Raw genomic sequence first — 24377 nt, forward strand, 5'->3', positions numbered from 1 at the left:
CAGACTAGATAGACCAGCCTGGTCTCTCAGACTAGGCAGACCAGCCTGGTCTCTCAGACTGGTCTCTCAGACAAGACAGACCAGCCTGGTCTCTCAGACAAGACAGACCAGCCTGGTCTCTCAGACTAGACAGACCAGCCTGGTCTCAGACAAGACAGACCAGCCTGGTCTCTCAGACTAGACAGACCAGCCTGGTCTCTCAGACTAGACAGACCAGCCCGGTCTCTCAGACTAGCCTGGTCCCAGACTAGACAGACCAGCCTGGTCTCTAAGACTAGACAGACTAGCCTGGTCTCAGACAAGACAGACCAGCCTGGTCTCAGACTAGACAGACCAGCGTGGTCTCTCAGACTAGACTCAGACAAGACAGACCAGCCTGGTCTCACATACTAGACAGACCAGCCTGGTCTCTCAGACTAGACAGACCAGCCTGGTCTCAGACTTGTCTCTCAGACTAGACAGACCAGCCTGGTCCCTCAGACAAGACAGACCAGCCTGTTCTCAGACTGGTCTCAGACTAGAAAGACCAGCCTGGTCTCTCAGACTGGTCTCAGACTAGAAAGACCAGCCTGGTCTCTCAGACAAGACAGACCAGCCTGGTCTCTCAGACAAGACAGACCAGCCTGGTCTCTCAGACAAGACAGACCAGCCGGGTCTCTCAGACTAGACAGACCAGCCCGGTCTCTCAGACTAGCCCGGTCTATCAGACAAGACAGACCAGCCTGGTCTCTCAGACTAGACAGACCAGCCTGGTCTCTCAGACATCTCCTTTACATGTTAGCTAAAGGCATCTTCTTTACATGTTAGCTAAAGGCATCTTCTTTACATGTTAGTTAAAGGCATCTCCTTTACATGTTAACTAAAGGCATCTCCTTTACATGTTAGTCAAAGGCATCTCCTTTAAATGTTAACTAAAGGCATCTCCTTTACATGTTAGCTAAAGGCATCTCCTTTACATGTTAACTAAAGGCATCTCCTTTACATGTTAGCTAAAGGCATCTCCTTTACATGTTAACTAAAGGCATCTCCTTCACATGTTAACTAAAGGCATCTCCTTTACATGTTAAAGGCATCTCCTTTACATGTTAGTTAAAGGCATCTCCTGTACATGTTAACTAAAGGCATCTCCTTTACATGTTAGCTAAAGGCATCTCCTGTACATGTTAGCTAAAGGCATCTCCTTTACATGTTAACTAAAGGCATCTCCTTTAAATGTTAACTAAAGGCATCTCCTTTACATGTTAACTAAAGGCATCTCCTGTACATGTTAGCTAAAGGCATCTCCTGTACATGTTAACTAAAGGCATCTCCTTTACATGTTAACTAAAGGCATCTCCTGTACATGTTAGCTAAAGGCATCTCCTGTACATGTTAGCTAAAGGCATCTCCTGTACATGTTAACTAAAGGCATCTCCTTTACATGTTAGCTAAAGGCATCTCCTTACATGTTAACTAAAGGCATCTCCTTTACATGTTAGCTAAAGGCATCTCCTTTACATGTTAGCTAAAGGCATCTCCTGTACATGTTAGCTAAAGGCATCTCCTGTACATGTTAGCTAAAGGCATCTCCTGTACATGTTAGCTAAAGGCATCTCCTGTACATGTTAGCTAAAGGCATCTCCTTTACATGTTAACTAAAGGCACCTCCTGTACATGTTAACTAAAGGCATCTCCTTTACATGTTAGCTAAAGGCATCTCCTTTACATGTTAGCTAAAGGCATCTCCTGTACATGTTAACTAAAGGCATCTCCTTTACATGTTAACTAAAGGCATCTCCTGTACATGTTAACTAAAGGCATCAACATGCTTCAGTTCGGCTCCTATACTCCGCTCACATACTTCCTTAAAATACCTCTGCATTTCAATTAGCTTACGGCCTCAATAGATCCACAGACGAAGCCATCACACTGCCCTATCCCATCTGGACAAGAGGAATACCTATGTTAGAATGCTGTTCATTGACTGTAGCTCAGCATTTAACACCACAGTCCCCTCCAAGCTCAAGGCCCTGGGTCTGAACCCCTTGTGCAACTGGGTCCTGGACTTCCTGACGGGCCGCCCCCCAGGTGGCGAAGGCATGAAAAAACACCTCCACTCCGCTGATCCTCAACACAGGGGTCCCACGAGGATGCGTACTCAGCTCCCTCCGTTACTTCCTGTTCACCCACGACTGCGTGGCCAAGCACCCCTCCAACTCAATCACCAAGTTTGCAGACGACACAACAGTAGTGGGCCTGATTACCAACAATGATGAGACAGCCTACAGGGAGGAGATGAGGGCCTTAGGAGAGTGGTGCCAGGAAAAATAAACTCTCAGCCAACGTCAGCAAAACAAAGGAGATGATCGTGGACTTCAGGAACACAGCAGAGGGAGCAGTCCCCTCTATCCACAGCGACGGGGCCGCAGTGGAGAAGGTGGAGAAGCTTCAAGTTCCTCTGTGTACACATCACTGACAAACTGAAATGGTCCACCCACACAGACAGCGTTGCTGGACATATTTTGTATTACTCATCTCATATGTATATACTGTATTCTATACTATTCTACTGTATCTTAGTCTATGTATTACTCATCTCATATGTATATACTGTATTCTATCCTATTCGACTGTATCTAAGTCTATGACCCTCTAACGTTGCTCGCCCAATATTTATATATTTTTAATTCCATTCCTTTACTATAGAATTGTGTGTATTGTTAGATATTACTGCACTGTTAGAGCTAGAAACACGAGCTACACCCGCAATAACATCTGCTAAACACGTGTATGTGACAAATACCATTTGATTTTATTTAAAAAACGAGAATAAAGCGGCAATAGTACTGTTTGTCCGTTTTGAGAGGCCGTAGCCAAAATAGTCATGATAACTCAAGAAATCTGTCGTTAATTTTGACATTGTTGCCTTAGAGATCTTAGTTGCGCAATTTTACATCTAACTAAGATATTTGGTAAAGTTTTTTTTTAAATAAAACAAGTCGTGGACACAAGTCGTCTCGTTGAATTACAGACTTTATTGAAGAATCCCCACTGTTGACCAATCACCGACGAAGGGGCTTCGGCTCCGCACTTTGGCTTGCCTGAGTAATGTGTGCCCGAACAGGCGGAAAACTCACCGAAGTCCAAAACGACACAAAATGTCTTCATAATATATGCACCAACTCTACCGGCTGGGTAACATGTGGACGCCTTAACCCTAACATTAAATACATTAAAATATAAAATATACCCCGTGTGGCTCAGTTGGTAGAGCATGGCGCTTGCAACGCCAGGGTTGTGGGTTCGATTCCCACGGGGGGCCAGTACAAAAAAAAAAAAAAAGTATGAATGTATGTGCTTGTAAGTCGCTCTGGATAAGAGCGTCTGCTAAATGACTTAAATGTAAATGTAAAAAAAAAAAAAATGAACCCCTAATCAAGCTAACTAATATTAGCCACAACAAATTGGAATTCGTAACATATGAAATGGATGATGGACACCCACAAATTAATACATACCATACTAAATGTAAATGCGTCTCGGATTGACATAAAAAAAAATCATCTGAAATGTTCTGAGTCACTGAGACGGGCAATGTGGAGATGTCAGAGGACCCGCCTGTGCAATGAACGCCAAATGCCTCGTCGAGGGATAGGCGAAGCACAACTAGCGTTGAATGCAGACAAACCCCGTGAACAGTCTATCCTTATAGCGTATACACCAGTAAATCTCAGCATTGGCGAGTGACTTTAGGACTTCCGTCTCATTACACAAACAGACGCTACCTGCTTCTTTTAACCAACAGCCGCTGTTTAGCCACCCAGCTACTTCCTAACGTCTACGATTCAGCCTGAAAACCAAATATAACTCCGTTTGTGCCTTGTTTTTTTTTAAACTACCATGGAATCAACATCTAACAACTACGAGCGGAACTGTGTTCTGTGTTGTCAGGAGCTCGACATCTTCGCCCTGGGAAAATGCGACCACCCGGTGTGCTACCGCTGCTCGACCAAAATGAGGGTGCTGTGCAACCAGAAGTACTGCGCCGTCTGCCGGGAGGAGCTCGACAAGGTACGCCGTCCCCGACTACTCCTACAGCGGGGATGCGCTGTGACAGTGTAGGCCGTGTTATCTGGTCAGCTTGCTAGCCGGCTACGTTTCTATTATCTCTCACTGATATCTTATCTAACTAGTTAAGTTAGTCATCGGTTTTTATTTAGTTAGATAGTTATTCGTGAAAGTCAAGACATATATGTAGTTTGTAAGTGGTAATAGGCAGGCACTAGCTAACCCCCCACACAGTTAAACTACCTAGCTAGCTAACGTAATGACTAACGTTAGCTTGAGTGTTACGACAAATAGAACAATGAGTTTAGTTCTAAAACAAATCTTTGGTGTTATTGTCACCAGGTAAGTAGTTTGTATTTATGTAGGTAAGTAATAAGTATGTAACCGTTGCGATTAGGCCATGTAAGGTTACGTCTTATGAGAGAGAGCTGTCAGGCTTCATGATGGCTGGTGGTTATGTAATGGTTTGTCATTTACTACCGGCGACGGGACAGTCACCTCCCCCGTACCATGGACCTAGCCACAGATTATCCATTATATTGACCAGGGCCCGGTTTCCCGAAGCGATGGCATTTTGGTTCGAGTGTTTTATCTATCCTATCCATCTTTCCTACAACGGCCGATGATGTAACATGCGTTTCCCAAAACACCACGCAGAAACAGCGGTCTGATAGATCGGAAGAAAGGGATCACTGCTCTAGGATACTTTTTCTCCATTCAAATATTACCTTAACATTACAATTATTTCACAATGCTGACGACGGATCAGCTCCCAGAGAGACATTAGGCCTACCACCTGCTACGGCTGCACATATCGAGGCGGTTTATTCTAATGCTTACTCAATAAAAATGCACTAAATCACAGATTTGACACGTCATTGCTCGCATGTTAGGCTACACATTATATATTTTTTGACAGATTACAGACAGTTGTGAAAAGTACAAGTAGTAAAATAGAAGTCAAAATTGATTGAACATGAAATGTATTTCAATATGCTTGAAATGGGCCTATAGCCTAATGTTTACATTTTAATGCATTCATCAAATTTTTTCATTTTAAATATCTTTTCAAACTTCACATCAATTGCAAAGACATTGACAACTACTGTATTCGTAGTCGACTTTGTTCTGACGTTATCGGAGTTCACAGAGAGACTGATAAGCCATGTGATTCAATGTTTATCTCTGTTAGCAAGTCGGGTCATTTCCAAGTTTCCTAGTTCTGAGGCAGGCGTTATGCCTCGTTTACATCGTGAAGAACACTACATGACCAAAAGTATGTGGACACCTGCTCATCGAACATCTCATTCCAAAATCATGGGCATTAATATGGAGTTGGTCCCCCCCTTTGCTGCTATAACAGTTTCTACTGTTCCTAAGTCCAATGGCGACAAGCTTTACACCACTCCGGCCGACGCTTGGCAATGCGCATGGTGATCTTAGGCTTGTGTGCGGCAGCTCGGCCATGGAAACCCATTTCATGATGCTTCCAACGATGTTGCTTCCAGAGGCAGTTTGGAACTCGGTAGGGAACTTTTGCAACCGAGGACAGATGATTTTTACGTGCTTCAGCACTCGATGGTCCCGTTCTGTGAGCTTGTGTGGCCTACCACTTCGAAGCTGAGCCATTGTTGCTCCCTGACTGTTTCCACTTCACAATAACAGCACTTACAGTTGAATCGGCGCAGCTCTAGCAGGGTATGACGGTGCCACATTGAAAGTCACTGAGCTCTTCAGTAAGGCCATTCTACTACCAATGTTTGTCTATGGAGATTGCATGGCTGTGCTCGATATTTATACAACCGTCAGCAACCGCGTGTGGCTGAAATAGCTGAATCGACTAATTTGAAGGGGTGTCCACATACTGCTGTATATACAGTGTATCTCTATTTAACTACGCTGCACATCTTCATGCAAAGCTCGTTCCGTTACTGGACGGCGGGGTTGCCGCAGTTTCCCTACTGGATGGCGGGGTTGCCGCGGTTTCCCTACTGGACGGCGGGGTTGCCGCGGTTTCCCTACTGGACGGCGGGGTTGCCGCGGTTTCCCTGCGGGACGGCGGGGTTGCCGCGGTTTCCCTACTGGACGGCGGGGTTGCCGCGGTTTCCCTGCGGGACGGCGGGGTTGCCGCGGTTTCCCTGCGGGACGGCGGGGTTGCCGCGGTTTCCCTACTGGACGGCGGGGTTGCCGCGGTTTCCCTACTGGACGGCGGGGTTGCCGCGGTTTCCCTACTGGACGGCGGGGTTGCCGCGGTTTCCCTACTGGACGGCGGGGTTGCCGCGGTTTCCCTACTGGACGGCGGGGTTGCCGCGGTTTCCCTACTGGACGGCGGGGTTGCCGCGGTTTCCCTGCGGGACGGCGGGGTTGCCGCGGTTTCCCTGCGGGACGGCGGGGTTGCCGCGGTTTCCCTGCGGGACGGCGGGGTTGCCGCGGTTTCCCTGAAATGTAGCTATTTTGAAATCGATGTGAAAATTTATTGGTTGCAGGTTTTTCGGACTACTTCTAAATTGCACCGCGGTTGCCATGGCATTTCTCAACAACAACAACAAAAATATATATTTCACTGTGACCTGCTGACTCTCATAGAATCAGGCCAAAGATGTTTATAACTAATCCAAGAGAGACCACAACGTGTGGTTTGCAATGGGAACAAATGAGTCATAGTTGGCAAGGAGGGAAAAGCACGAGCTCACAAGATCCTATTGGCTCATTTTAGCGTTTATTTGCATATTTTCATTAGGAAACGCCTACTCTGAAGTGCGGGTGTGCAAAAAACGAAATTCGCCTTTGCACTTTTTGGAAACATTGGCAAATGGTAAAGTCAACTAAACTCAGTCCCCTATGTTCAAAACTGATTCTAGTTTGGGGAACAGAAAACTGTATGGAGATCAAACGTTTCATCTACGAGAACATTTGCAGAATGTCGTCTACAAATCCATCCCGCTCCATCTTCTCCCACTGGGCTTCCTCTCAGCACCATATTTGGTAGTGAGAGGAAATGCCGACCGGATGCTTCACATTTATACATCCGGTGAAATATCTGGCTCATTGTTCCATCTGTGATCAGGCAGTGAGGTCAGCTGTTGCTGAGTGAGTGGTGGGGAAGTGGAGGGCCGTAGGGGTGTGTCAGATTTTCGAAACCCAGAAGTGCAAAATCGCAAGACTTCCTGGAACGCTTTTGAAACAGCCCAAGCAGACCAGACAGGTTTGGGGTTTGAGAAGTCAATAAAAATAAGTGAACAATTCTGCCTTTAGTTGTTAATTTTCTCAATCTAAAGACGCAACCTGGATTTGAGTTTATGTCTTAAGTAGTTGAACATGTTATTTTTCCAACCTCAAAGTGACAAACTGAGACGTTTTCACTTTTGGCCAAAAACGACTTAATGGGCCTCCCGAGTGGCGCAGCGGTCTTAGGGCACTGCATCGCACTACAGCCACGTCGTCCGGGTAAGGGGAGGGTTTGACCGGTGGCATTTCCTTGGCTCACTAAGCTCTAGTGACTCCTTGTGGCGGGCCCGGGCGCCTGCAAGCTGACTACGTTTGTCAGTTGAATGGGTTTTCCTCCGACACATTGGTGCGGCTGGCTTCCGGGGTAAAACGAGCAATGTGTTAAGAAGTAGCGTGGCTTGGCGGGGTCATGTTACGGAGGACGCATGACTTGACCTTCAACCTCTCCCGAGCTCGTTGGGGAGTTGAGATAAGATCGTAACTACTAATTGGATATCATGAATTTGGGGCGACAAAAGGGGGTAAAAACCCCTTTTTATATGGAAGGAGTGGCTTTTGATTTGACGGCCTGCACATGGCGCGTAACGACCGTTAAACCTGATGACGTGTTTCTGCGTATGAGCTTAGCTAGCCAATGTCGCAATGACATCACCTACAAGCATGAGCTTGGATTTGTATTGGAAAAGCATTTCCTGCCCATCTTCAGGCTGTCTTTGGGTGACGTCCTACCCGTCTTCAGACTGTCTTTGGGTGTGTGTTGAGAGAGCGCTGCAGCTGAGTCACCTGAGTGAGGCGAGACATTTGCTGCCTTCACATGCTAGTCGGAACTACGAAACTCTGAAATGTCCGACTTGCTAACTGGTTGTAGTTATACACGTGCCTCGTTCAATCAATCAGCAAGTCGGACGTTTCCGAGTTTCCAATTCCGACTAGCATGTGAACAGCAGATGCACGTCCTGACAACGTTTTACCGGTTTTAGTTAGGCTGTTTTAGTTTGTCATTATGGAGACATCTTTTTCCATTAAACAAATTAACGCGCTAGAACTGATGCACATTAAGAAATAACACGACAAAGCACTGGAAAACCACTAGGCGCACTAGATACATTCGCTTGAACAGTCCAGGGGCCTCTGTTATGGGGAACAGTCCAGGGGCCCCTGTTATTGGGAACAGTCCAGGGGCCTCTGTTATTGGGAACAGTCCAGGGGCCCCTGTTATTGGGAACAGTCCAGGGGCCCCTGTTATTGGGAACAGTCCAGGGGCCCCTGTTATTGGGAACAGTCCAGGGGCCCCTGTTATTGGGAACAGTCCAGGGGCCCCTGTTATTGGGAACAGTCCAGGGGCCCCTGTTATTGGGAACAGTCCAGGGGCCCCTGTTATTGGGAACAGTCCAGGGGCCCCTGTTATTGGGAACAGTCCAGGGGCCCCTGTTATGGGGAACAGTCCAGGGGCCCCTGTTATGGGGAACAGTCCAGGGGCCCCTGTTATGGGGAAACAGTCCAGGGGCCCCTGTTATGGGGAAACAGTCCAGGGGCCTCTGTTATGGGGAAACAGTCCAGGGGCCCCTGTTATGGGGAAACAGTCCAGGGGCCCCTGTTATGGGGAAACAGTCCAGGGGCCTCTGTTATGGGGAAACAGTCCAGGGGCCCCTGTTATGGGGAAACAGTCCAGGGGCCTCTGTTATGGGGAAACAGTCCAGGGGCCTCTGTTATGGGGAAACAGTCCAGGGGCCTCTGTTATGGGGAAACAGTCCAGGGGCCTCTGTTATGGGGAAACAGTCCAGGGGCCTCTGTTATGGGGAAACAGTCCAGGGGCCTCTGTTATGGGGAAACAGTCCAGGGGCCTCTGTTATGGGGAAACAGTCCAGGGGCCTCTGTTATGGGGAAACAGTCCAGGGGCCTCTGTTATGGGGAAACAGTCCAGGGGCCTCTGTTATGGGGAAACAGTCCAGGGGCCTCTGTTATGGGGAAACAGTCCAGGGGCCTCTGTTATGGGGAAACAGTCCAGGGGCCTCTGTTATGGGGAAACAGTCCAGGGGCCTCTGTTATGGGGAAACAGTCCAGGGGCCTCTGTTATGGGGAAACAGTCCAGGGGCCTCTGTTATGGGGAAACAGTCCAGGGGCCTCTGTTATGGGGAAACAGTCCAGGGGCCTCTGTTATGGGGAAACAGTCCAGGGGCCTCTGTTATGGGGAAACAGTCCAGGGGCCTCTGTTATGGGGAAACAGTCCAGGGGCCTCTGTTATGGGGAAACAGTCCAGGGGCCTCTGTTATGGGGAAACAGTCCAGGGGCCTCTGTTATGGGGAAACAGTCCAGGGGCCTCTGTTATGGGGAAACAGTCCAGGGGCCTCTGTTATGGGGAAACAGTCCAGGGGCCTCTGTTATGGGGAAACAGTCCAGGGGCCTCTGTTATGGGGAAACAGTCCAGGGGCCTCTGTTATGGGGAAACAGTCCAGGGGCCTCTGTTATGGGGAAACAGTCCAGGGGCCTCTGTTATGGGGAAACAGTCCAGGGGCCTCTGTTATGGGGAAACAGTCCAGGGGCCTCTGTTATGGGGAAACAGTCCAGGGGCCTCTGTTATGGGGAACAGTCCAGGGGCCCCTGTTAATGGGGAAACAGTCCACCGTGAAACTGACATTATGAGAATGTGAAGAATGATACATTTGCAGCTGTTGGCCATCCAGTAGCCTATTCAGCTAGCTACAGTGGGATTTTCAACCTAGCCTAGCCTAGCTTCCTCAGATTCTCCAGCTCATTATAAACACTTCTCTGGTCTGTTCAACTATAACCAGGACATTTCACTACTCACTTTAACTAGCTGGCTAATCCCTGTTAGTATGTTACCTAGCTTAGCATTCAGCTAGCTACAGTGGGATTTTCAATCTAGCTTAGCGTTCAGATAGCTACATTGGGATCTTCAACCTAGCTTAGCATTCGGCTAGCTACAGTGGGATCTTTAACCTAGCTTAGCATTCGGCTAGCTACAGTGGGATCTTTAACCTAGCTTAGCATTCGGCTAGCTACAGTGGGAGCTTCAACCTAGCTTAGCATTCAGATAGCTACAGTGGGAGCTTCAACTTAGCTTAGCATTCAGATAGCTACAGTGGGAGCTTCAACCTAGCTTAGCATTCAGATAGCTACAGTGGGAGCTTCAACCTAGCTTAGCATTCAGATAGCTACAGTGGGAGCTTCAACCTAGCTTAGCATTCAGATAGCTACAGTGGGAGCTTCAACCTAGCTTAGCATTCAGATAGCTACAGTGGGAGCTTCAACCTAGCTTAGCATTCAGATAGCTACAGTGGGAGCTTCAACCTAGCTTAGCATTCAGATAGCTACAGTGGGAGCTTCAACCTAGCTTAGCATTCAGATAGCTACAGTGGGAGCTTCAACCTAGCTTAGCATTCAGATAGCTACAGTGGGAGCTTCAACCTAGCTTAGCATTCAGATAGCTACAGTGGGAGCTTCAACCTAGCTTAGCATTCAGATAGCTACAGTGGGAGCTTCTACCTAGCTTAGCATTCAGATAGCTACAGTGGGAGCTTCTACCTAGCTTAGCATTCAGATAGCTACAGTGGGAGCTTCAACCTAGCTTAGCATTCAGATAGCTACAGTGGGAGCTTCAACCTAGCTTAGCATTCAGATAGCTACAGTGGGAGCTTCAACCTAGCTTAGCATTCAGATAGCTACAGTGGGAGCTTCAACCTAGCTTAGCATTCAGATAGCTACAGTGGGAGCTTCAACCTAGCTTAGCATTCAGATAGCTACAGTGGGAGCTTCAACCTAGCTTAGCATTCAGATAGCTACAGTGGGAGCTTCAACCTAGCTTAGCATTCAGATAGCTACAGTGGGAGCTTCAACCTAGCTTAGCATTCAGATAGCTACAGTGGGAGCTTCAACCTAGCTTAGCATTCAGATAGCTACAGTGGGAGCTTCAACCTAGCTTAGCATTCAGATAGCTACAGTGGGAGCTTCAACCTAGCTTAGCATTCAGATAGCTACCGTGGGAGCTTCAACCTAGCTTAGCATTCAGATAGCTACCGTGGGAGCTTCAACCTAGCTTAGCATTCAGATAGCTACCGTGGGAGCTTCAACCTAGCTTAGCATTCAGATAGCTACCGTGGGAGCTTCAACCTAGCTTAGCATTCAGATAGCTACCGTGGGAGCTTCAACCTAGCTTAGCATTCAGATAGCTACCGTGGGAGCTTCAACCTAGCTTAGCATTCAGATAGCTACCGTGGGAGCTTCAACCTAGCTTAGCATTCAGATAGCTACCGTGGGAGCTTCAACCTAGCTTAGCATTCAGATAGCTACCGTGGGAGCTTCAACCTAGCTTAGCATTCAGATAGCTACCGTGGGAGCTTCAACCTAGCTTAGCATTCAGATAGCTACCGTGGGAGCTTCAACCTAGCTTAGCATTCAGATAGCTACCGTGGGAGCTTCAACCTAGCTTAGCATTCAGATAGCTACCGTGGGAGCTTCAACCTAGCTTAGCATTCAGATAGCTACCGTGGGAGCTTCAACCTAGCTTAGCATTCAGATAGCTACCGTGGGAGCTTCAACCTAGCTTAGCATTCAGATAGCTACCGTGGGAGCTTCAACCTAGCTTAGCATTCAGATAGCTACCGTGGGAGCTTCAACCTAGCTTAGCATTCAGATAGCTACCGTGGGAGCTTCAACCTAGCTTAGCATTCAGATAGCTACCGTGGGAGCTTCAACCTAGCCTAGCTTCCTCAGATTCTCCATCTCATTATAAACACTACTCTGGTGTGTTCAACTATAACCAGGATAGTTCACTACTCACTTTAACTAGCTGGCTAATCCCTGTCTCTCTGTTAGTATGTTAGCTAGGGATAGCTTCATTTAACAGCTGTACTTTTGTCACTGTAATGTAGGCTGGTATAACAAGTAAAACATTGACTTGGGAAATCCCCAAGGGCTTGATCACAGCTACCAGTGGACGGGTCAGATAAAAGTCTGGATGATTCCCATTGACAGTGTGTGTGTGTCTAGGTGCTGTTTGTGCAGAAGTTGGTGGCCTTCTCCTCTCTGCCCCTCCAGACGCTGCAGGTGGAGAGGAAACATGACATCTACTTTACAGACTCCAAGATATACGCTCAGTTCAGGTACCCTGCTCTCCTCCTCCTGGCCCTCTCTCTCCTCTTCCTCCTGGCCCTCTCTCTCCTCTTCCTCCTGGACCTCTCCCCTCCTCTTCCTCCTGGACCTCTCCCCTCCTCTCTCTTCTCTCCGGTCCTCCTCCTGGACCTCTCTTCTCTCCGGTCCTCCTCCTGGACCTCTCTTCTCTCCGGTCCTCCTCCTGGACCCCTCTTCTCTCCGGTCCTCCTCCTGGACCCCTCTTCTCTCCGGTCCTCTTCCTGGACCCCTCTTCTCTCCTGTCCTCTTCCTGGACCCCTCTTCTCTCCGGTCCTCTTCCTGGACCCCTCTTCTCTCCGGTCCTCTTCCTGGACCCCTCTTCTCTCCGGTCCTCTTCCTGGACCCCTCTTCTCTCCGGTCCTCTTCCTGGACCCCTCTTCTCTCCGGTCCTCTTCCTGGACCCCTCTTCTCTCCGGTCCTCTTCCTGGACCCCTCTTCTCTCCGGTCCTCTTCCTGGACCCCTCTTCTCTCCGGTCCTCTTCCTGGACCTCTCTTCTCTCCGGTCCTCTTCCTGGACCTCCCTTCTCTCCGGTCCTCTTCCTGGACCTCCCTTCTCTCCGGTCCTCTTCCTGGACCCCTCTTCTCTCCGGTCCTCTTCCTGGACCCCTCTTCTCTCCGGTCCTCTTCCTGGACCCCTCTTCTCTCCGGTCCTCTTCCTGGACCCCTCTTCTCTCCGGTCCTCTTCCTGGACCCCTCTTCTCTCCGGTCCTCTTCCTGGACCCCTCTTCTCTCCGGTCCTCTTCCTGGACCCCTCTTCTCTCCGGTCCTCTTCCTGGACCCCTCTTCTCTCCGGTCCTCTTCCTGGACCCCTCTTCTCTCCGGTCCTCTTCCTGGACCCCTCTTCTCTCCGGTCCTCTTCCTGGACCCCTCTTCTCTCCGGTCCTCTTCCTGGACCCCTCTTCTCTCCGGTCCTCTTCCTGGACCCCTCTTCTCTCCGGTCCTCTTCCTGGACCCCTCTTCTCTCCGGTCCTCTTCCTGGACCCCTCTTCTCTCCGGTCCTCTTCCTGGACCCCTCTTCTCTCCGGTCCTCTTCCTGGACCCCTCTTCTCTCCGGTCCTCTTCCTGGACCCCTCTTCTCTCCGGTCCTCCTCCTCATGTCTCTCTCTGTCTCTGCCTGTAGGACACTGCTGCTGTCTGAGTGTCCTGTGTGTCCAGAGTCTAAAGTCTTCTCAAAGTTTGAGGAGTTGGAGCAGCACATGAGGAAATCACATGAACTCTTCTGTTGTAAACTCTGTACCAAACACCTGCAGGTAGGTTACCTACCTGTCTGTACCAAACACCTGCAGGTAGGTTACCTGTCTGTCTGTTCTACCTGTCTGTACCAAACACCTGCAGGTAGGTTACCTGTCTGTTCTACCTGTCTGTACCAAACACCTGCAGGTAGGTTACCTGTCTGTTCTACCTGTCTGTACCAAACACCTGCAGGTAGGTTACCTGTCTGTCTGTTCTACCTGTCTGTACCAAACACCTGCAGGTAGGTTACCTGTCTGTCTGTTCTACCTGTCTGTACCGAACACCTGCAGGTAGGTTACCTGTCTGTCTGTTCTACCTGTCTGTACCAAACACCTGCAGGTAGGTTACCTGTCTGTCTGTTCTACTTGTCTGTACCAAACACCTGCAGGTAGGTTACCTGTCTGTCTGTTCTACCTGTCTGTACCAAACACCTGCAGGTAGGTTACCTGTCTGTCTGTTCTACCTGTCTGTACCAAACACCTGCAGGTAGGTTACCTGTCTGTCTGTTATACCTGTCTGTACCAAACACCTGCAGGTAGGTTACCTGTCTGTCTGTTATACCTGTCTGTACCAAACACCTGCAGGTAGGTTACCTGTCTGTTATACCTGTCTGTACCAAACACCTGCAGGTAGGTTACCTGTCTGTCTGTTATACCTGTCTGTACCAAACACCTGCAGGTAGGTTACCTGTCTGTTCTATCTGTCTGTACCAAACACCTGCAGGTAGGTTACCTGTCTGTTCTACCTGTCTGTACCAAACACCTGCAGGTAGGTTACCTGTCTGTCTGTTCTACCTGTCTGTACCAAACACCTGCAGGTAGGTTACCTGTCTGTCTGTTATACCTGTCTGTACCAAACACCTGCAGGTAGGTTACCTGTCTGTCTGTTATACCTGTCTGTACCAAACACCTGCAGGTAGGTTACCTGTCTGTCTGTTATACCTGTCTGTACCAAACACCTGCAGGTAGGTTACCTGTCTGTCTGTTATACCTGTCTGTACCAAACACCTGCAGGTAGGTTACCTGTCTGTCTGTTATACCTGTCTGTACCAAACACCTGCAGGTAGGTTACCTGTCTGTCTGTTATACCTGTCTGTACCAAACACCTGCAGGTAGGTTACCTGTCTGTCTGTTATACCTGTCTGTACCAAACACCTGCAGGTAGGTTACCTGTCTGTTATACCTGTCTGTACCAAACACCTGCAGGTAGGTTACCTGTCTGTCTGTTCTACCTGTCTGTACCAAACACCTGCAGGTAGGTTACCTGTCTGTCTGTTATACCTGTCTGTACCAAACACCTGCAGGTAGGTTACCTGTCTGTCTGTTCTACCTGTCTGTACCAAACACCTGCAGGTAGGTTACCTGTCTGTTCTACCTGTCTGTACCAAACACCTGCAGGTAGGTTACCTGTCTGTCTGTTCTACCTGTCTGTACCAAACACCTGCAGGTAGGTTACCTGTCTGTTATACCTGTCTGTACCAAACACCTGCAGGTAGGTTACCTGTCTGTCTGTTCTACCTGTCTGTACCAAACACCTGCAGGTAGGTTACCTGTCTGTCTGTTATACCTGTCTGTACCAAACACCTGCAGGTAGGTTACCTGTCTGTCTGTTATACCTGTCTGTACCAAACACCTGCAGGTAGGTTACCTGTCTGTCTGTTATACCTGTCTGTACCAAACACCTGCAGGTAGGTTACCTGTCTGTTCTACCTGTCTGTACCAAACACCTGCAGGTAGGTTACCTGTCTGTTATACCTGTCTGTACCAAACACCTGCAGGTAGGTTACCTGTCTGTCTGACATGTATGTAACCTGTTCCCACCAGATCTTCTCCCATGAGAGGAAGTGGTATAACAGGAAGGATCTGGCACGTCACCGTACCAACGGTGACCCCGATGACACGTCTCACCGCGGACACCCGCTCTGCAAGTTCTGCGACGACCGTTACCTTGACAACGACGAGCTGCTGAAACATCTCCGTAGAGACCATTACTTCTGTCACTTCTGTGATGCTGACGGAGCTCAGGAGTACTACAGGTACACACACACACACACACACACACACACACACACACACACACACACACACACACACACCCACACACACACACACACACACACACACACACACACACACACACACACACACACACACACCCCTGTATCTGTCCTAAGCATGTTGTACCCCCCCTTCTCTCCACAGTGACTACCAGTACCTGAGCGAACACTTCCGGGAGGCCCACTACCTGTGTGAGGAGGGGCGCTGTGCTACAGAGCAGTTCACCCACGCCTTCAGGAGCCAGATCGACTACAAGGCCCACAAGGCCTCAGCACACAGCAAGAACCGGGCCGAAGCACGACAGAACCGACACATAGACCTGCAGTTCAGCTTTGCCCCGCGCCAGACCCGACGCAACGATGGTGAGACTGGATACTGTGCTTTCTGTCGTAACAAACTGGATTTCAGGCCTGCTTGGTAACAACAGACTGTGTGTGTTCGTTCAAGGAGGCATGGTATCTGGAGAGGACTATGAGGAGGCGAGGTCGGGTCGGGGGGGAAGAGGAAGGAGCCAAGGAAGCCAACAGAACACCAGAGGCAGCTGGAGATACAACCGGTCAGTATGACATCATCACTATGAGACCACCGTGACATCCGTGACACATCACACTAATCAACTTTTACTTGGTACTCATCCCGGATCCGGGAGCACCCTCATCAGTAAAATGAAATGAAATCACAAGTCCAAGACACCAGATGAAAGATACACATCTTGTGAATCCAGCCATCATTTCTGATTTTTAAAATGTTTTACAGGGAAGACACAATATGTATTTCTATTAGCTAACCACGATAGCAAAAGACTCAACTTTTTTTCCCACCATTTTTTTACTGCATAGGTAGCTATCACAAATTCGACCAAATAAAGATATAAATAGTCACTAACCAAGAAACAACTTCATCAGATGACAGTCTGATAACATATTTATTGTATGGCATATGTTTTGTTCGAAAAATGTGCATATTTCAGGTATAAATCATAGTTTTACATTGCAGCCACCATCACAAAATCTCACCAAAGCAGCTAGAATAACTACAGAGACCAACGTGAATTACCTAAATACTCATCATAAAACATTTATGAAAAATACACAGCGTACAGCAAATGAAAGACAAACATCTTGTGAATCCAGACAATATTTCCGATTTTTTAAGTGTTTTACAGCGAAAACACAATATAGCATTATATTAGCTTACTACAATAGCCAACCACACAGCAGCATTGATTCATGCACGTTAGCGATAGCGAATAAACCAGCAAAAGATATTAAATTTTTCACTAACCTTCTCAAAACTTCATCAGATGACAGTCCTATAACATCATATTACACAATACATATATGGTTTGTTCGAAAATGTGCATATTTAGCGGCACAAATCGTGGTTATACAATGAGAATAGTAGCCAAACTGCAAACAAAATGTCGGGAGAAATCTTGGGAGAGGCACCTAGTCTAATCAATAACTAATCATAAACTTGACTAAAAAATACAGGATGGACAGCAAATGAAAGATACATTAGTTCTTAATGCAACCGCTGTGATAGGTTTTTAAAATTAACGTTACTACGACATACAGCGTGCGTTAAAGCGAGACCGCACCGAAATTAATGGCGGAATAATAGTTTAACATTTTTCAACAGAAATACGAATTAACATCATAAATAGTTCTTACTATTTGATGAGCTTCCATCAGAATCTTGTGCAAGTTGTCCTTTGTCCAGAATAATCGTTGCTCGGTTGTAGATTGTCGTCTTCAACTTTGGAATTAGCAGCAAACATTAGCCATGTGGCGAAGACGTGTCCAACTCACCATAACGCAGCACAAATAAAATACCGAAAATCGCAATATACTGATATAAACTGATATAACTTGGTTTAAAATAACTACATTATGATGTTTTTAACACCTATATCGAATAAAATCAGAGCCGGATATATCTAACGCCTATAACGAGAGCTTTTCAGAATGCAATCCTGAGGTCTGTCTTGCGTCATGACGAACGTTGAAAAGACTGCATACCCGGTTCCAAGAGCTTTTGTACGGCCTCAGATCTACCTAGACACCCCATTCCAATTCTCACTGCTTACTGACATCTAGGGGAAGGCGTATGCAGTGCATGTCGACCCAATGATTACATGCAAATTAATAAACTGACCCTGGAACAGAGTGCCCGATTTCAGATTTCTCACTTCCTGACAGGAAGTTTGCTGCAAAATGAGTTCTGTTTTACTCACAGATATAATTCAAACGGTTTTAGAAACTAGAGAGTGTTTTCTATCCAATAGTAATAATAATATGCATATTGTACGAGCAAGAATTGAGTACGAGGCAGTTTAATTTGGGAACACTTTTTTACCAAGTCGAAATGGAGCCCCCCTATTGAGAAAAGGTTTTAAGTAACGTCAAACCACTTGATTTCAGTTCATTTGTCCAAAACATTGCTGGGTTGCCCCCATTACTCTCATTGATTTCTAGCTAGCGGTGGCTAATGTTAGCTGATCACTCCCAAGACATGCTAACCTCTCACCATTACAATAACAGGGGAGGTTAGCATTTTATATCATACCCCCAAGACATGCTAACCTCTCACCATTACAATAACAGGGGAGGTTAGCATTTTATATCATACCCCCAAGACATGCTAACCTCTCACCATTACAATAACAGGGGAGGTTAGCCTTTTATATCATACCTCCAAGTACTTGAAGTAGGCTACCCACCTCTCACCCACAATGAACACGTAGCCTTAGCTTCACCATCTCAGTTAGCTAGCTAGTTAACTAGCAAGCTAGACTGTTGGTTTATAAAAACCTAAGAAAGTTATGAATTTATCATGCATTTAAATAGACTGCTAATGTAGCCATCTAGCCAGGCTAATGTTGCTAACTAGCTAACCATGAGCAAGCTAGCTAGCTAACCATGAGCAAGCTAGCTAGCTAACCATGAGCAAGCTAGCTAGCTAACCATGAGCAAGCTAGCTAGCTAGCTCGGTAACAGGCATTTTAAATTAAAAACTTGCTCAAGACAGTTTACAGAATTTAAACAACTTTAGCCAATTTAATAATGACTACATTTAGCTAACATTAGTTAGTCCAGAGATTCTTACCTTTGCCTCGGCAGTGTCGTCCATTTCATCACGGCCCTGGTGAGTGACGTGAAGCTAGAGACGGGCGTTTTCTAGTTTCTGTACGATAGCCACATTAGCAGCTAACTAGCATTTCATTTCTTTGGGTTGTAAATACAGGCGACTACTATATTGATAAAAGTCACCTTGTCTTAGAGAGATTTACACGGTTATCAAAACGTCTCGCCAGGTTAAGCCTACACACAACCTTATTTGAAGTGATTCTAATATCCACCGTGGATAAAATGAATTGTGGATAAACGATTGGAACCGTTTGCGTGTTTCACCAGTGTTTTCTGGGTATTATGACTCTGTGATCGACTATAATGACTGATGCTGTGTTTTTGGTAGTGAGGAGGAGGACAGGGAGTTGGCAGTAGCAGTCAGAGCCTCTATGATGCAGCAGAGGAGACAGGAGGACAGAGGAGGAGACACCCAGGAGAGGAGTGGAGCGCCCAAACACCGCAAAGAGGAGCGGATGGAGAGGCCGGAGCGGATGGAGAGGCCGGAGCGGATGGAGAGGCCGGAGCGGATGGAGAGGCCGGAGCGGATGGAGAGGCCGGAGCGGATGGAGAGGCCGGAGCGGATGGAGAGGCCGGAGCGGATGGAGAGGCCGGAGCGGATGGAGAGGCCGGAGCGGATGGAGAGGCCGGAGAGGATGGAGAGGCCGGAGCGGATGGAGAGGCCGGAGCGGATGGAGAGGCCGGAGCGGATGGAGAGGCCGGAGCGGATGGAGAGGCCGGAGCGGATGGAGAGGCCGGAGCGGATGGAGAGGCCGGAGAGGATGGAGAGGCCGGAGCGGATGGAGACTGAGGAGAGACACAGGAGCGTTCCTATTAAACCTCCAGCAGAAGCTCCCCCACTGAGGACCATGAAGAGTAACCCTCTGACAGGAGACGACTTCCCAGCTCTCCTGGGGGCGGCAGCACCCACACTGAGGTACACACACACACACACACACACACACACACACACACACACACACACACACCCCGAGGTGAATGTGTATACCAGCCGTGTTATCATTAATGTGTATATTACACTGTAAAGGCCCCCCCCCCCCAGCCCTCCTGTCCCCCCCCCCAGGTCTCTCTGTAGTGATGTATATATATTAATGTGTATATTACACTGTAAAGCCCCCCCCCCCAGCCCCCCCCCCCCCCCCCAGGTCTCTCTGTAGTGATGTATGTTATAGGTATATTAATGTGTATATTACACTGTAAAGCCCCCCCCCCCCCCCCCCAGCCCTCCTGTCCCCCCCCCCAGGTCTCTCTGTAGTGATGTATATTATAGGTATATATATTAATGTGTATATTACACTGTAAAGCCCCCCCCCCCCCAGCCCTCCTGTCCCCCCCAGGTCTCTCTGTAGTGATGTATATTATAGGTATATATATTAATGTGTATATTATACTGTAAAGCCCCCCCCAGCCCTCCTGTCCCCCCCCCCCAGGTCTCTCTGTAGTGATGTATATTATAGGTATATATATTAATGTGTATATTACACTGTAAAGCCCCCCCCCCCCCAGCCCTCCTGTCCCCCCCCAGGTCTCTCTGTAGTGATGTATGTTATAGGTATATATATTAATGTGTATATTACACTGTAAAGCCCCCCCCCCCCCCCCGGGTCTCTCTGTAGTGATGTATGTTATAGGTATATATATTAATGTGTATATTACACTGTAAAGGCCCCCCCCCCCCCCCCAGGTCTCTCTGTAGTGATGTATGTTATAGGTATATATATTGTGTGTGTTACAGTGTTAAGCGTCCCCCCCAGGTCTCTCTGTAGTGATGTATGTTATAGGTATATATATTAATGTGTATATTACACTGTAAAGCCCCCCCCCCAGCCCTCCTACCCCCCCCAGGTCTCTCTGTAGTGATGTATATTATAGGTATATATATTAATGTGTATATTACACTGTAAAGGCCCCCCCCCCCCCCCCGGGTCTCTCTGTAGTGATGTATGTTATAGGTATATATATTAATGTGTATATTACACTGTAAAGGCCCCCCCCCCCCCCCCCGGGTCTCTCTGTAGTGATGTATGTTATAGGTATATATATTAATGTGTATATTACACTGTAAAGGCCCCCCCCCAGCCCTCCTGTCCCCCCCCAGGTCTCTCTGTAGTGATGTGTGTTATAGGTATATATATTAATGTGTATATTACACTGTAAAGCCCCAGCCCTCCTGTCCCCCCCCAGGTCTCTCTGTAGTGATGTATGTTATAGGTATATATATTAATGTGTATATTACACTGTAAAGCCCCCCCCCCCAGCCCTCCTGTCCCCCCCCAGGTCTCTCTGTAGTGATGTATATTATAGGTATATATATTAATGTGTATATTACACTGTAAAGGCCCCCCCCCCCCCGGGTCTCTCTGTAGTGATGTATGTTATAGGTATATATATTAATGTGTATATTACACTGTAAAGCCCCCCCCCCCAGCCCCCCCCCCCCAGGTCTCTCTGTAGTGATGTATGTTATAGGTATATATATTAATGTGTATATTACACTGTAAAGCCCCCCCCCAGCCCTCCTGTCCCCCCCCCCCCCAGGTCTCTCTGTAGTGATGTATATTATAGGTGTATATATTAATGTGTATATTACACTGTAAAGCCCCCCCCCCAGTCCTCCTGTCCCCCCCCCCCCCCCAGTCCTCCTGTCCCCCCCCCCCCCCCAGGTCTCTCTGTAGTGATGTATATTATAGGTATATATATTAATGTGTATATTACACTGTAAAGGCCCCCCCCCCAGCCCTCCCCCCCCCCCCCCCCCCCCCCCCCCCCAGGTCTCTCTGTAGTGATGTATATTATAGGTGTATATATTAATGTGTATATTACACTGTAATGCCCCCCCCCCCCCCAAGGTCTCTCTGTAGTGATGTATATTATAGGTGTATATATTAATGTGTATATTACACTGTAAAGCCCCCCCCCAGCCTTCCTGTCCCCCCCCAGGTCTCTCTGTAGTGATGTATATTATAGGTATATATATTAATGTGTATATTACACTGTAATGCCCCCCCCCCCCAAGGTCTCTCTGTAGTGATGTATATTATAGGTGTATATATTAATGTGTATATTACACTGTAAAGCCCCCCCCCAGCCTTCCTGTCCCCCCCCAGGTCTCTCTGTAGTGATGTATATTATAGGTATATATATTAATGTGTATATTACACTGTAATGCCCCCCCACCAGCCCTTCTGTCCCCCCCCCAGGTCTCTCTGTAGTGATGTATGTTATAGGTATATATATTAATGTGTATATTACACTGTAAAGCCCACCCCCCCAGCCCTCCTGCCCCCCCCAGGTCTCTCTGTAGTGATGTATATTATAGGTATATATATTAATGTGTATATTACACTGTAAAGCCCCCCCCAGCCCTCCTGTCCCCCCCCCAGGTCTCTCTGTAGTGATGTATGTTATAGGTATATATATTAATGTGTATATTACACTGTAAAGCCCCCCCCAGCCCTCCTGCCCCCCCCCCCCCAGGTCTCTCTGTAGTGATGTATGTTATAGGTATATATATTAATGTGTATATTACACTGTAAAGCCCCCCCCCCCAGCCCTCCTGTCCCCCCCCAGGTCTCTCTGTAGTGATGTATATTATAGGTATATATATTAATGTGTATATTACACTGTAAAGCCCCCCCCAGCCCTCCTGTCCCCCCCCCCAGGTCTCTCTGTAGTGATGTATGTTATAGGTATATATATTAATGTGTATATTACACTGTAAAGCCCCCCCCCCCCAGCCCTCCTGTCCCCCCCCAGGTCTCTCTGTAGTGATGTATATTATAGGTATATATATTAATGTGTATATTACACTGTAAAGCCCCCCCCCCCAGCCCTCCTGTCCCCCCCCCAGGTCTCTCTGTAGTGATGTATATTATAGGTATATATATTAATGTGTATATTACACTGTAAAGCCCCCCCCCCCAGCCCTCCTGTCCCCCCCCAGGTCTCTCTGTAGTGATGTATATATATTGTGTGTGTTACAGTGTAAAGCCCCCACCAGCCCTGAAGACTCCGGCCCAGGTCCCTCTGAAGGAGGATGACTTCCCCAGTCTATCTGCTGCCAAGGTTACGACCCCCATGACCCCCGCCTACTCCGCCCAACCCAGGAAGCACTCCTCCTTCCAAGAAGAAGACTTCCCCGCCCTGGTCTGTAAGATCCGCCCTCCCAGACCAGCGGGCGGAGCCACCTCAGCCTGGAGCCAAGCCAGTAGCAGCAGCTCCTCCAAGACGGTCATCCTTCCCTCCTCTTCCTCTAGACCTCCCTCTAACAACCCTCCTCTCCCTCTCCCCGCCGGCCCCCAGCTCCTCTCCTCCTCCTCTTCCTCTCGGAGGAAGAAGCTCCCCGTCCGACGCGCCTCCCCCCCATCTGATGATGACAATTGCGTTGCCAAGACGATGCAGGAGCACCGAGCAGTTCCAACCATGTTGGATATCTCCTCTCTTCTCATCGTCAAAGGACCCTCTAAGTCTGCCCCTACTGCCTCTAAGCCCCTCCCACTAACAGCTAAGCTCCTCCCACCAACCTCCAAGCCTCCCCCACTGACAGCTAAGCCCCTCCCACCAACCTCTAAGCCCTCCCCCGTGACCTCTAACCCCACTCCTATTCCCGCCCCAAGCCCCACATCCAAGACAGCCAAGAAGAAGAAACAGGCCACGCCCCCTCCATCATCATCATTTGGGAACCAAGTTCCCGTCCTCATGGAAACGGTCTCCAAGGTACAGAAGGAGAACGTTCCGGAGAGCCACGCCTCCAAACCACCGGTTGCTATGACGACGGCAGCAGTTAAAACCGCTGTAAAAGCAACGGTCAAAGCAAGTGGATTGGCTAACGGCCACCTGGATAAACCAGTCACAGTGGCCCCCCTCCCCAAAGCCCAGCCTGAACCCCCCCTGGAGGTAGAAGAGGAGTTCCCTGCCCTCATCTCCAGGAAACCGCCCCCAGGTACAAAACTATTCATATTTACTCAACACAATACATTTATATGGGGGGTTTTGTGTAGTATTACCCCTGGGAGGGTTAGGAGGGGTTTTGTGCAGTATTACCCCTGGGAGGGGTTTTGTGCAGTATTACCCCTGGGAGGGTTAGGAGGGGTTTTGTGCAGTATTACCCCTGGGAGGGGTTTTGTACAGTATTACCCCTGGGAGGGTTAGTAGGGGTTTTGTGCAGTATTACCCCTGGGAGGGTTAGGAGGGGTTTTGTGTAGTATTACCCCTGGGAGGGTTAGGAGGGGTTTTGTGTAGTATTACCCCTGGGAGGGTTAGGAGGGGTTTTGTGTAGTATTACCCCTGGGAGGGTTAGGAGGGGTTTTGTGCAGTATTACCCCTGGGAGGGTTAGGAGGGGTTTTGTGCAGTATTACCCCTGGGAGGGTTAGGAGGGGTTTTGTGTAGTATTACCCCTGGGAGGGTTAGGAGGGGTTTTGTGTAGTATTACCCCTGGGAGGGTTAGGAGGGGTTTTGTGTAGTATTACCCCTGGGAGGGTTAGGAGGGGTTTTGTGCAGTATTACCCCTGG

The 24377-nt window shown here is 48.3% G+C and overlaps 1 protein-coding gene and 1 long non-coding RNA gene across 3 annotated transcripts in view; one reads left to right on the plus strand and one right to left on the minus strand.

The window, feature by feature from the left end:
• The first annotated feature begins 3408 nt into the window (after positions 1–3408).
• The window catches only part of LOC129832425 (E3 ubiquitin-protein ligase ZNF598-like), a 44143-nt gene continuing 23174 nt past the window's right edge, over positions 3409–24377 (plus strand). Inside the window, exons 1-8 of one of the 2 annotated variants that reach the window (XM_055896490.1) lie at positions 3409–4050; positions 12286–12398; positions 13547–13676; positions 15483–15694; positions 15861–16078; positions 16167–16272; positions 19194–19781; positions 22849–23807. In XM_055896490.1, coding sequence (XP_055752465.1) covers positions 3880–4050; positions 12286–12398; positions 13547–13676; positions 15483–15694; positions 15861–16078; positions 16167–16272; positions 19194–19781; positions 22849–23807 — 2497 coding nt within the window. In that variant the 5' untranslated portion in view covers positions 3409–3879. Of the gene's footprint in view, positions 4051–12285; positions 12399–13546; positions 13677–15482; positions 15695–15860; positions 16079–16163; positions 16273–19193; positions 19782–22848; positions 23808–24377 lie in introns of both variants that reach the window. The other variant, XM_055896481.1, reaches the window with a different exon arrangement.
• Positions 13617–13889, minus strand: LOC129832435 (uncharacterized). The gene is made up of 3 exons (XR_008755945.1): positions 13816–13889; positions 13707–13774; positions 13617–13670 (listed from the first exon to the last, which is right to left on the minus strand). It is a non-coding gene; the product is annotated as an uncharacterized LOC129832435 (long non-coding RNA).

Source organism: Salvelinus fontinalis, chromosome 2 (assembly GCF_029448725.1).
Source record: "Salvelinus fontinalis isolate EN_2023a chromosome 2, ASM2944872v1, whole genome shotgun sequence".
NCBI classification, from domain to species: domain Eukaryota; kingdom Metazoa; phylum Chordata; class Actinopteri; order Salmoniformes; family Salmonidae; genus Salvelinus; species Salvelinus fontinalis.